At 43.9% G+C, this 13698-nt stretch overlaps 1 protein-coding gene across 1 annotated transcript; it reads left to right on the top strand.

Annotated features, from left to right (window-relative positions):
- Positions 1–4518: 4518 nt before the first annotated feature.
- Positions 4519–7707, top strand: LOC141020846 (uncharacterized). The gene is made up of 3 exons (XM_073495795.1): positions 4519–4683; positions 5446–5541; positions 6820–7707. Exons 1-3 carry the CDS (start codon positions 4519–4521, stop codon positions 7705–7707), a joined length of 1149 nt encoding a protein of 382 aa, XP_073351896.1.
- The last annotated feature ends 5991 nt before the right edge of the window (positions 7708–13698 follow it).

Below are 13698 nucleotides of genomic sequence, written 5' to 3'. Positions count from 1 at the left end.
TGGGAGGTGCTATTCACTTGCCATGAACTACCCACAAGTGTGAAGCTACATGGGACGGGGCCTACGTGAAGGGGAAGGGGAGTTGTCAGCTAGCACTGGGGGATACCATGGCCTTATCAAAGGAAAGCACCTAAAGTTAATTCCTATTACTACAACAAAAAGGAAGAAGAGAAACAAGAGCTAGCAGGATCGAGGAGGCATAGTCGAAGAGGATAGGCCTAAAAAGACGACACCACCAACGTCAACAACACGAGAATATCTCTCATATCGAAATTTTATCTCCCCATCTCTTCCATTAGAAAGCACATATCCACGTTTCTGAATCGGAAGCCTCCCTACATCTCCTGTGAACCCAGAGTACTTGCTTCCCGAAATTTCCTAAGATTGATTCTTCAATCGAAATCGTGGCCAAAATTGAGCGGATCTGAACTAGAAGACTGAAAGGGTTGTGATGGCATACCTTACATAAGGGTTCGCCTGTGTCGGAACCACCGGAGCTAAATAGGCGAGATTTGACAACATGTGGAGGCATACGGAGGAGCAGCTCGTGTTCCACCTTCACAGCAGGACAGATGACCGGCGATCGCTGTAGTGCGCGGCCGCCGATCTTCCATGCTAGAGATCTAATAGCTGTCATCGTCGATAGGCGTCGCTGCGGTTGTTCCCCTTACGCCTCTAAGAGCACCGCTGCCTTTGGGGATATGATTTCTTTTTTCTTTTTGAGAATCCCTTTGGGGATATAAATAATTTTGAGAATGCCATTTAACACATTTTTCGAGGCGGAGTGTCCAGGCCAGCCAATATGGCTCGGCAAGGCCCGACACGCCAATATAAAGGTCCGTGCGGGCCAGCCCAAAGGCCTCCGCTAGGGATTAGCATGGGTAGCGCTATGTCTCGCTTGGTATTTTCTATTCTGGCGAAATCAGTAATTGAGCAGTACTTCTTGCAAAGATCACTCTCATCTCTCCAGATTGCGAAACGTGACGTGTTGCATGTGCGCTACTTGTCGTAATCTGAAGTTTTCCTTTTTTCGTTAATCTGTTTATTCAAATGTTTTATCTCTTAAACCGTGCGTCCAAATCTTGAACCGATATCATCGTTGAATTTCTCGCGTCGAGATCTTCAAAACTAGATTCGAGAGTGCGACACGTGGCGGCGGCCAAGAGCACGCCAAGTGGCGTGCTCTCAGCCCACTCGCAAGTGATCGTTGCGAGGCTCCAGAGGAGCACTCGTCAACTAGTTAGTCCCCTACTCGGGGCTTCACGCGCCTGATTTTTTGTTAATTACAAATGAGAGCACACCCCTGCTCTGCTCTGGGCCCGCCCATTTCCCTTCTTATTTCCCTGTTGAGTTTACAAAAAAAGGTGCTGTCGACCGGATTGAACGACTCGCGACCTTATCATTCAAAAGGAAGCACAACAACCAAAGGCCATCTCAACCACTTGTGCACACTTACATCGCTTTATTATTTTATTTCATTCTTCACTTCGGTCTGGGCTTTCTTTTATTTTCTTTTTTTCTAGGTCTTCTTATTATTGTTTTTGTTTCCTTAAATTCGTGCTTTTTAGAAAAAAGTTGTGAAGTTGTTTTTGAAACTCGATGAACTTTTTAAAATTAAATGATTTTTTTTCAAATGCGATGAACATTTCTCAAATTCGATGAACTCTTTTTCAAATTTGCTGAACTTTTTCCCAAATTTGGTGAATTGTTTCAAATTCGACGAGCTTTTTTCATATTCGATGAACTATTTTCAAATTTAATGAACTTCTTCATATTTAATGAATTATTATTAAAATTGATGAACTTTTTTTCAAACTGATGAACTTCATCTAAATCCGTGAACTTTTAATTGAAATTGCAAAAAGTGCGAACAATTTTCAAATGCTTTAACTTTTATTCAAAACTGCGAAATCCCCGAACTTTTTTCAAATTTGTGAACTATTTTTTAAAGTTATGAGTCTTTTTCTAATTTATGAACAGTTTTTCAATTTATGCTAATGTTCTTTCTTATTCGTGTTTTTCTTCAAAAGCCAATGGAGAAAGGTCAACCGACCAGGAGGGATAACTGTACGAACCGAAGGAGCAACGCGCCAGCAAGGGAGCAGGGACTTAGCGAGCCTTGTTTGGCTACCCAGTCACCAGTACACTCGGTGTTAAATCCGGAAGATCTCGGGTATGGGGTCCCGAGTTGGTGATCTTAGCTAGATGGTATCGTGATGACCAAGGGTGACGGTGTTTGCCCAGGTTCAGGTCCATTCTAGAAGGTAGAACCCTACACCATGCTTCTATTGTATTGATTGTGTTGGAGTACATAGTACAGAATGATTCTCTACCCTATGTTGTCATGGATATAATCCTTACAATGCTAGGGGGAAGGAATGTAGAGGCAATAGTATCCAGCGAACTGTGTCGTTGGGAGTACGCTCAAGGAATTATACAGGTTTGGGCCTCTACGATGGAGGTAATACCCTAGTCCTGTAGTGCTCTTTGCTCTTGGCATAGGGTACAAAGTGTGGATGTTTAACCTTCGGCCCAAGGCTTCCCTCCTAACTTATGTGGAGTGCACCAGGTAGGGCTACATAAAGGCTGGTGTTAATGTTATTCATGGCCTCAGGTGTGGCCGACTGTTTCATGGCATTTACTACCGGTAATTGTCGTATTTAACTAGATTGTGTCACCGTTGGGTAACTGCCATCACTAAGGCATCAAGGCCGAGAGGTATCCTAGGTAGCTGCCGAGTGATGGCCTAGCCGAGTGCTGTTACTTTACAGTTGGGTGGCCTGGTATCCGACTGTTAGGACTTCGTGTTGTCTTGTGCCACCATCCTTGTCTCTGATGGGCTGGTGATGAAGTCCTCGACCCATTGCCTCCAGGACCATATTTTATATGAGCCTTGGGCCTCTGGTGGGCCATTCGTGTACTTGAGCCTACCCTGTATCTGTAACCCCGATAGTAGCCCCCGAGTCAGTCGAGGTCTCCCTATAGAATTGCGGGGTGCTTTCCTCCTGCAAAACGTCCGACTAATCGACGAGCATGAGGTTCGACAGAGAGAACTTGGCGGACTCAATCTATTGATGCCCTCGGAGGGCGAAGCAGCGAGCAACTAGGAAGAAGACTCGTGATACCCATTTTCAATCTCTTCTGGTGAGGACGGCTTGTGGCTCGACTGTTGGTGTATCATCAAGTTCCGCATGGCTATCCGAGATGTCTGGGCTTGATCGGATCAAATGCGGCCAGTAAATATCCTTCGGGAGGAACACCAGTCGGAAGCCTTTCGGCGGAACCAAGTCTGCGCAGCCAGATATTTGGTTCTCTCGGAGGGGAATCTGATTTGTGCCATGGGGGATATCTTGGGCTCCCCTTGTTCTTACACAGAACGAATCTGCGACGAGTGCTCTCAGTTTTCTTCGAGTGGCGGGCACTTGGGTAGTCATCACGCCTTAGGCGCAGATTGTTCGACCTGGGACGGATCCACCGGTCGATCTGGTATGTAGTTCTCAGCCGAGTGGAATGCGATTCATCAGCCGACCGGAACATAGCTCGTCAGCGACTGGAAGGCAGATCGTCAGCAAACAGGAATACCACATGCTATGCTCCATGTCTTTCTTTTCCTGTGCGGGATTCTGTAGCTTTTGCGCCTGTGCGAACTATGCTGGTTTAGCGGCTCCTGCATGAGCATGCGTTTTTGGCCTCATGTGGCTGTTGTGGCTAAGACTTCGGGTCCTTTTGGTAGTTGGTGCTGGTTCTTAGGGTGTCACTGAATTTTCGCCCCATGGTAGACTGCTCGATGACGAGTGTTTACCGTGGGTTTTCCAGTGATGGGTTGAACTCGCTTTCCCCTTTCTGGTTTCCTTCCCAATTGACAGACTATTGTTTATCCGTTATGAAAGTAATAAAAATGGATTATGGCCGGTTCAAGAAAAGAAAACAGGAAGGCCGGTCGTAAGCAAACCATCATTGTAGATCTTCTTGAGTCGTCGCATCGAGATCTTTTGCATGTCAGACAAGCTTCCACCTGACCACCCGTGTGAGCAGACTCTTCAGGTTCCGTGTGTCAAATATCAAAGATCTGAGTGACGCTTCCGAGTTCCGATAGTGCTACCGTATGGGTCCCAGCTAGTTGTGCCGCGTTCTTTTTTAATGACCATTGCTAGTGAGACGCTATACGTGAGTGTATTTAGATTTAGATTAGATTAAAAACATCAGGTAAAATGGAGAATAAATCATTTATTTAATTGTTAGTACTAATCGGGTAACCCACGGGCATAAACTTAAATTCATACCCTATCCATGACTAATCGGGTTACCCATGAGTAAGACCCATGGGCCAGGTTGACAACCCATACCCTAACCATTCGGGTCGGGTGCCCATAGGCGGACGAACCCATGGGTCGCATTGCCGGGTTGAGTTCACACCCACCGAAACAGTTCTTCTTCTTCCTCCCAAACCCATAGATCACCATGGCTTCGATCTGAAAGCTTGAGAAGGACAAGGCCATTGGTGTTGCATCGTCCTCTATGGCTGAGGAGCTTTCCGTGGCGGCTGGCGTGGCTGCTGCCACGACTCTCAACCACCGGGAGCGATGGGACTGGCTCTCGTCCATTGTGACGGAGAGCATTCTCTTTGCGTACGCGTGGGACCACCAGCTGCTGGAGGCCGGCTGGTGGGTGCCGGACGCGCGAGTGAGAGCCGGTGCCCCGCGAGAATTTGTGAGTCATCCTCACATCTTATTTGGATCGGGGATTGGCCATCCAGATCCACCCCTTCCTTCAGGGGATGTTGGATTTCTTTCGTGTGCAGCTCCACCATCTTCCGCTGAACACCACCCCCCACCTCCCGGCTTCGTGACGTTGTTCTTTCTTGGCATCCCGCCATATTGGGCCTTGTTCAACCACTTCTTCTACGTCACGCCTCAAACGTTGTCGAAGGACGTCTACTAGACATGTGGGGCAGTCTGCATCCAGGCCAGGTAGATGTCGAGCTACTTTGACATAAGGTGGCCCAACTCGCTAAAGGGGTGGGCCTCCACATGGTTCTACTACGAGGAGCCGTCCACTCCAATCGGCGACTGAACGGTCTCCAACGTATCTATAATTTTTTATTGTTCCATGCTATTATATTATCAATCTTGGATGTTTTATATGTATTATTATACAGTTCTATATCATTTTTTGGGACTAACATATTAACCTAGTGCCCAGTGCCTCTTGTTGGTTTTTCCTTGTTTTTGCCTTTACAGAAAATCAATACCAAACGGAGTCCAAATGGAACGAAACTTTTTAGTGAATATTCTTGGACCAGAAGACACCCTAGAAGCTTCGGGAGGAGGCCAGAAAGGATTTAAACAAAAACTTTGTACAGATAGAAACTGTCTGGCTTGCCATGCTTTACCTCCTCTAATTCCTGCAAAAGTAGTTAAAAGTCTCAATACTTCTTTCTGCAAGGTACCAGCAAAGGACACCACTGAAGAGCTGCTGTCTAGCAAACCCAAGAAGATCAAGAGCACCCCAGCTGCCAAAGATACCATTAAGGAGAAGGATGTAGTACCTAGAGTTTACAAGACCAAATCCTTTTGGGGTTTGATTTACATCTTTTGTAAGAGGATAATTCAGAACTTTTGATATCCAGTCTATCAGTGATCAGTGGATCTTTATTTGCTGTGATATTGTATCCATGGGAGAGACTTGTATGCTTATGCTACTCAGTACTCTACATGTTCTGCTTGTTTGCTTTGTTGATACTTTCATGGTTAGTATCATCTATGATTTCTATGCTGGTTATGAGTTCAGGTGTTACTTTCAGCTCTACTTGAGTTCTAACAGACTTAGATTATTTGCGGAATAGTTTTCTGACACTCTGAAAGTGCATCAATTGGATTATGGCTAGGGAATGGTCTGTACTTAACTGGAATATTAGAGGTTTGAATGATCCTAAAAAGTGGTCTGCCATCAAGAATAAAATAGAAGAATCACAATGTGTTGTCCTTTGTCTCCAAGAAACCAAGCGAGAGAATATTGATAGCTGGTACCTGCACAACTTTTTCCCTAAACGACTCGACAAATTTGAATACCTACCTTCATTTGGTGCCTCTGGTGGGCTGCTTATTGCATGGAATGACCAGATCTTCTCTGGGCAAGTATTTCATAGGAATAACTATGCTCTTTCAGTTTCTTTCACTTCCAATCATAATGGTGACTCATGGATCCTCTCAAATATTTATGGGCCCAGTCAAGGAGAGGGTAGAAACAATTTCATGCAGTGGTTCAGAAACCTTCAAATGCATGATGATCATAACTGGTTGGTGATGGGTGATTTTAACCACATCAGATATCCTCATAACAGAAGTAATGAGGGGGTAACATTAATGGCATGCTGGCTTTTAATGAAGCCATCAGCAATCTGGCTTTAGTTGAAATTCCTCTTAAGGGTAGAAACTTTACTTGGAACAATATGCAGGAGCAACCTTTGCTGGAAAAATTAGACTGGTGCTTTACCTTTGAAACTTGGACCCTCAACTTCCCCCACACCTTGGCCTATACACTGGCCAAAACTACATCAGATCATGTTCCCTTTATGGTCAAAATTGGCACCAATATCCCCAAATCTCATATATTCAGATTTGAAAACTTCTGGCATGAGCACAGTGATTTCTATGATGTGGTTAAACAAATTTGGACATAAGAGGTTGATGAAACAGATAGTGCCAAGGTTATAGGTTTAAAAGATTGGGAAAAGGAATCAAGATTTGGTCTAGAAATATTTCCAACCTTAAGCAGATTATTGAGAACACCAACTTCATGACTTTTTTCTATGATCAGATAGAAGACATCAGACCACTATGCATAGTGGAAGCTAATGGGAGGTATATCCTTAAGGCTCATTTGGAAAAGATTCTAAAGCAGCAACGCCTATATTGGAAGCAAAGATCCACCATCAGAGATTTTAAGGTTCGGGAAGCTAATACTGAATATTTTCAGGCAAAAGCTACTATCAAACACAGACACAACTGCATTGCTATGTTACGAGATGAGCACAACCATGAACATCATACCCATCATGCCAAAGCTGCAATTTTACTCAGAGCCTTCAAAGAGAGACTGGGCATTGTTGTCACATCTCAAAACCCTTTGTTGCTTCACCACCTCATTCATGCAGATGCTAACCTGGCTGAATTAGAAGCTCCATTCACTAGAGCAGAGATTGATTATGTGGTGCATCCCATGCCTCCTGATAAAGCCCCTGGCCCAGATGGATTCAATGCTGCTTTTCTCAAAGCTTACTGGACAATCATTGCACCAGACTTCTATAGATTAATTGATGACTTTTACTCTGGGACTGTTAATCTCCAGAGCATCAATTACTCTTTCATAACTTTGATTCCCAAGAATGATTCTGCTGCTACTCCAGCTGAGTTCAGACCTGTATCCCTGCTCAACTGCACCCTGAAAATCCTTACCAAGCTGCTTGCAAATAGATTGCAGAAAATTATCCTGAAACTGGTCCATAAAAATCAGTATGGCTTTCTCAATAACAGATGTATTCAAGATTGTCTAGCCTGGTCCTATGAATATATCCATCAATGTCATCAAGCCAAGAAAGAGATAGTTCTATTGAAACTGGATTTTGAGAAAGCTTTTGATATGATAAACCATGACACCATCATTGAGATACTGCAAGCTAAGGGTTTTGGTAATAGATGGATTTAGTGGATCAAGATGATATATGGTACTGGGTTTTCCTCAGTTCTTCTTAATGGTGTCCCAGGGAAACAATTTCTATGCAAGAAGGGAGTCGGGCAAGGGGATCCTTTATCTCCGCTTATCTTTGTATTGGCTGCTGATCTGTTGCAATCCATGTTCAATGAGGCAATGGCAAACTCCATGATTTACCCACCTTTGCTTAATCACTCGTGTCCTGATTATCCAAATCATCCAATATGCTGATGATACCATTCTCGTGGCTAATGCTGATCCTCTCCAACTGAACCATATTAAGAACCTCTTATTGCATTATGCTGCCTATACTGGACTCAAAGTGAATTATGGGAAATCTACTATGATCTCAATCAACACTCCCCCTCAGAAGATGACTGCCCTCTCAGCTTTGCTTGGATGTAAGATTGGTACCCTTCCACACACATATCTGGGTCTACCTCTTTGTCTCCTAAAACCCAAAATTGTGGACTTCATGCCTATGATGAGAAGGATTGAAAACAGATTGCTGAGCTGCTCAACCATGCTATCCAGTGGAGACAAACTCACTCTCATCTAATCTGTTTTTGCCAGCATGTCTATCTACTTCATGTGTTCCCTCACTTTACCAAAGGGTGTGGTCCATCAAATCACTTGCTATCTGAGAAACTGCTTCTGGAGAAAATATGGTACCTTGGAGATAGGCTCTTCCCTCATAGCCTGGGACTCCATTTGCAAACCTAAAGCCCATGGTGGATTGGGAATTTTGAATATCACAACTCACAACAAAGCCCTTCTGATGAAATTCCTCCACAAATTTTTCAACAAGGAAGATGTCCCCTGGGTTAATATCATTTGGGAAGCTCATTATCAAGAAACGCTCCCAAGTGACAAAATGGTTGGATCGTTCTGGTGGAAATCTCTGCTTAAGTTGCTTCCACTTTACAAAAGCCAAGCAATCTGCAAACCTGGTACAGGAAAACCAATAACATTTTGGTATGATAATTGGTCAGGACAACCATTATTGGAGAAATTCCCTGAACTTTGCTCTTATGCGCTTAACAAGGACTCCTCTATGGCTGAAGTCACTAATCAGCAAGATCTCAGTATGATTTTCCAACGACCACTATCTTACCAAGCATTACTAGATAACAGAGAGATTTCAGAAGATAAGGACATTTGGAAATATTCTTGGACCACCAAGCATTACTCATCTATGAAGATGTACAAGAATATCATGGGCTCCAGTAATGAGCATGGTTCTTTTAAAAGTCTATGGAAAACTTCCGGTAGACTCAGATATAAGATCTTCTTCTGGTTACTACTTCATGACAAGATCAACACCAGGAATATGCTATCCAGAAGAAGGATGTATCTCCCAGACTATTCTTGTGTGCTTTGCTCTGAAAAAGTTGAGGAAACACTGGGTCACCTATTTTGGGACTGCTCATTCGCACTTTCATGCTGGGATTATATTGTCCCTGGAAGACACTGAGGCATTTCCTCTTTTGATGAGATCTCGAACATTTCCAGCCTGCTACCACAAGACATTGCTCTGGATATCATCCTATCAAGCTGTTGGGGCATTTGGTCTGTAAGAAATGAAAAAGTATTCAGAACAACTGCAGCTCATCTTGACACCTGGAAATTCTATTTGAAAGAAAGACTCTGGGAAGCACAACTTTGGGCAAAAGCTAGGAAAGCAGAGCTCCTCAAGTCTTGGACAGAACTGTATTTGTAATATGATTGTTATTAAGTTTCCTAGAGAGGGTATCGGTTGAAGGAGGCTTCAGGCCTGATGTATTTTCTTTTCTTTTCTTTTTTGTAATAGTTTATTATTAATGAAAAAACCGTAGAAGGATTGTTCTACGGTCAAGGTTTAAAAAAAATCCCCTTGGGAACTACCTTAGCTGAGTAGCGACGCTTGCGCACAAGTAGCCCCAGGATCGGTTCTAGGGGATCGGTCAACTAATCTGCCAGACGATGTAGTAGCCCCTGAGGCTTAGGTTAGGCAACATGGCCCACCTAAGGATCAAATCTTCTTAGGAATTGGCTTACTGCCTTTGATTTAAACAGGGATCCGGTATGGAAGGCCGGAATGAGGACCATAATCTCGTTCTGGAGCACATATCCATGATACTTTGTATTTAAAAAAATCGTGGGTGCATCATACCTCGACCAAGAAGATGCCCTGCCTCTTGGATCAAAATCATATAATAGGTTAGAAGTTTCATGAGCTCGGAAATACCGAATAGCTTCTAAGAATATAAGAGCCAGGCAACCTGGCTTGTCCAAAGACACAAGCTGAAAACCAGACCACACCAAACAGGCAAACGACGGAGGAAGAAAATACATGGCCGGCTAGCGACGCAAATTGAAATAATAGCTATAATAGCCCCAGTCCGGGAACAAAATCAAACTACAAGGCAAACCCGACTAGACTAATTATTTAGAAACCTCAAAAGGAACAAAGGAAAAACATATTTATCCAGCATATATAATGCCTGACCGGACTAAACAGAAAGTATAAAATTTAAAAAGATTAAGCATGTAAGTGAATTACTAGGTTTATGTTCCCGGCGTTGTTTATGCGGTCCGGGCTCGCTAAGGGACAAGGTCCCAACCCCAAGCTGGTCCCAATGTGGGGAAGCAAGGAGGTCAGCCCGTCGAAATGATGACCACGCGCGGTTTACGTGGCCTGTCGACGTGACGAAATAGGTCGGTGTGGCGAGGCGAAGCCATAGGGCAGCCGATGGGACAAAAGAGGTCGGCATGGTGACGTAGAGCACCTGGAGTAGGTCGACTTGGCGAGGCGAAGCCTTCGAGCCAGCCGATGTGGCGAAGGAGGTCAGCTAGGTGATACTGGAGCCCCCATGCATGCTAACGTGACGGAGCAGATCAATGTGACAAATCAAGGAGGTTGGCCCACAGAGCTGATGATGTGACGCGGTCGATGTCGGCTTGATGAACCGACTGCGAGGCGATGCCAGCGCGGGTCAGAATCCGTGAAGTAGGTCGATTTGGTGATGCGGATCTCCTGGAGCAGGTCGATATGACGACGCTGGAGCCCCCGAGCCAGTCGACGTGCTGAGACAGATTTCCCAGAGCATGTCGATGTGACAATGTCGGAGCCCCCGAACCAGCCGTTGTTATGGAGAAAATCAGCGTGACCGAGCGAGCAGGTCAGGGCAACGAGGTGGCAATGCAAAGACATTAGTGTAGGTTGGAATCTGCAAAGCTACTAGGTAATTCTAGAACATGAACGACGCGACTTAGAAGAGCATCTCAGTATAGTCTCAAAGTAGGCAGGTGTTTGGGAACAAAACACGACATCTCACAAAAAAGATCCTTAATCAGAGGTCATTTGACAAGCTATTCATGAACAAAGATGAACTCGTGTGAGATTCACATTCGCACGGAAAACGAATTCGCAAATTGATCCACTCTGTAGTGATTTCCTGAAGTTTGCACTGTCGGATCAAGCTGAACTTTTGAGGCGTTGCAGTCATGATTATGCAGCATGATCTGAATGGTTGGTCGTCCAAAGGAGGTGACATTTGACCACTGGCCTTCTTCTTGTGATGTCGCGCGGATTACTTCCCATATCCTAGTGCTACAGTATTTCGGAGATCACACTGTTGAACCGAAATAAAATTTCACAGGCTTGTTGTAGACTCAATTTCGCACAATTCCATCAAAGGGATCAGCGAAACAATGGTCGACGAAGCAGGGCGATGCAAATGAATCCTTCATTCATATGTTTCTACCAGGCCACACCAGAGCAATGTTGATGTTGAGCTCCCGAACTCCATGGATGAATTTTTCCATGATCCCGGTTGAGATTGAAGTTGATGTTGATGAAGTCGCCTGTCCGATCTCTGTCGAGCTGACTGGAGACGTAGTCCTCCACCTGGCCAATGTGGCCAGTCGAATCGGCAATGAAAGTGGTGGCACCGAAGATGAAGATTCATTTTGGCGCATATATCACGGGGAACCATTCTGAACTCCCATGTGGTATGACCACTCCTGGATGTACCCATATCATACCACTAGCGGATGTGCTAGATCAACCTCTCTAGAGCAAAATACAATGCATGGTACGAGCGCTCGCTCTCGTACCGGTGCTTGTCACTGATGCCACCCATGACTAACAGAAACCCCAGATTTCCAAGACAATGCATGGTATGAGTGCTCGCACGCATACCACTGCTCTTACCAGAGGGTGCACTGGGATTGAACTTCCAGAGCGAAGGACGGCGTACGGTATGATTTCTCCCGGTCGTGCCGCCGCTCATACCAGAAAATACATCCAATTGCTTCACTTTCAACATATGAGGTCACCGAGGTATTTTCTAAGCAATCATTTGCTTTCTAATTTATGTTAATAACCTTTGAAGCTTCGTATTCTCTATAGCAGTTATGTGTTTTGTAGTTCTTTCTTCCGGTTGGGCATACGAACGTCGCTTGTATACGAATTCAATGCTTTTTATTTTGGGTGTTAGTTTCGCCGGGGCTTGGACCTTAAGTGGTGATGTGTACGGCATGGCGCCCACCTTATAAAAGATCCGCACAAGCCGCTAGGTTGCTTCGCTTTAACGAACTTCAACCACAAGTAAAGTTTTCAAATTTGAATCTTGCTCAAATGGAAGTTGCTTAGTAGTGAGTTTCTTAACTCAAGTGAGGATCTCTTTTTTTTTAACTAGGCACATAGGAGATGCACACACATGTTTTATATCATGTCTGGGACGCACTTCATCAAACCTAGGGAAGGCATGTCTAAAAATTAGTTTATCAACTTGAGTGTGGTGCTTATATATGTAGATGAACTGATCTTGCTGAGAAAAAAAATTATCACTTGCGTTGCCAATCCTTTGTTCTACAAAAAAATTGAAAAACCCCACAAAAATAAAGTACTCATTGTTCAAATGAACATTTGCCGCTTTTCAACTAATAGCAAAATTGGGGACTGTAGTGAGAAGCTGAAATTGCATAGTTTTGTTTGCGTGCAACCAATATAGAGTAGTGACTTTGATGCGGACGGGGATGGGCGATGGTCTTGAAACTATCAATCCTCCCACATGGGATACTTGGCTTTGCTCTAGTAATTCCAGGAGACAGTTATTTGGTTGATGAGTTCTTTATGATTAATTGAAGTCTTTGAGCTCTGCGTTGCCACCATATAAAATAATATGCTTGCATGTTTGATACCGAACATTGCCCACTCTCACATTAAGACATGGGGCATATTTATATGGTACATCTAACCCCATGTCCTCCTACACATAAAGCCAACATCTCCACAAAATAGCCACCATACCAACCTACATATGGCATTTCAGTAGCAATTCCAAGTAAATTTCCATGAAATACCATTACATGACTAGAGACATGTTGTTATTTTCACATGTGCTTGCTCTAAATAATAATAACAGATGGCTTTGTTTTTTTCCTAGCTTTGCCATTCGGTCATCATATACATTGCTACGCTAGATCATTGCACATCCCCGTACATTGCCAGAGGCATCATATAGAGAGTTATTTTCAGGTTCATGGCAAGAGCTATGTTTGGATATATTTTTTGAAATTAAGAAAAGTGCACTGATCATTATTGTAAGGTGTTTCTTCTACCTTGAGATAAGAAAAGATGTGCAAAGGAGGCACCAATAAAGTGTGTGTGTGTGTGTGTGTGTGTGTGTGTGTGTGTGTGTGTGTGTGTGTGTGTGTGTGTGTGTGTGAGATAGAGAGAGAGAGAGAGGGAGGGAGGGAGAGAGAGCAACGCCATCATCCTTCTGGGAGTACACATGTGAAGTGCTTCAAAGTAGCAATAAGTGTTCAAAATAGAAGAATTATGAAGTGCTTTAAAGAAGCACTAAGCATTGGAAGGAAAATAAGTGCTTTAAAGTACCACAGCCTCATGCATGTTAGTGTTGAGAGTTAATGAGTTTCATTCTCATTTATACTGGTAGGGACTTTAGATTATAGAACTTACCTTGTATATCCAGTGAT

Source organism: Aegilops tauschii, chromosome 3 (assembly GCF_002575655.3).
Source record: "Aegilops tauschii subsp. strangulata cultivar AL8/78 chromosome 3, Aet v6.0, whole genome shotgun sequence".
NCBI classification, from domain to species: Eukaryota; Viridiplantae; Streptophyta; class Magnoliopsida; order Poales; family Poaceae; genus Aegilops; species Aegilops tauschii.
The sequence above is the reverse complement of the archived record's forward strand: the minus strand, read 5'-3'. Positions and strand labels throughout refer to the sequence as shown.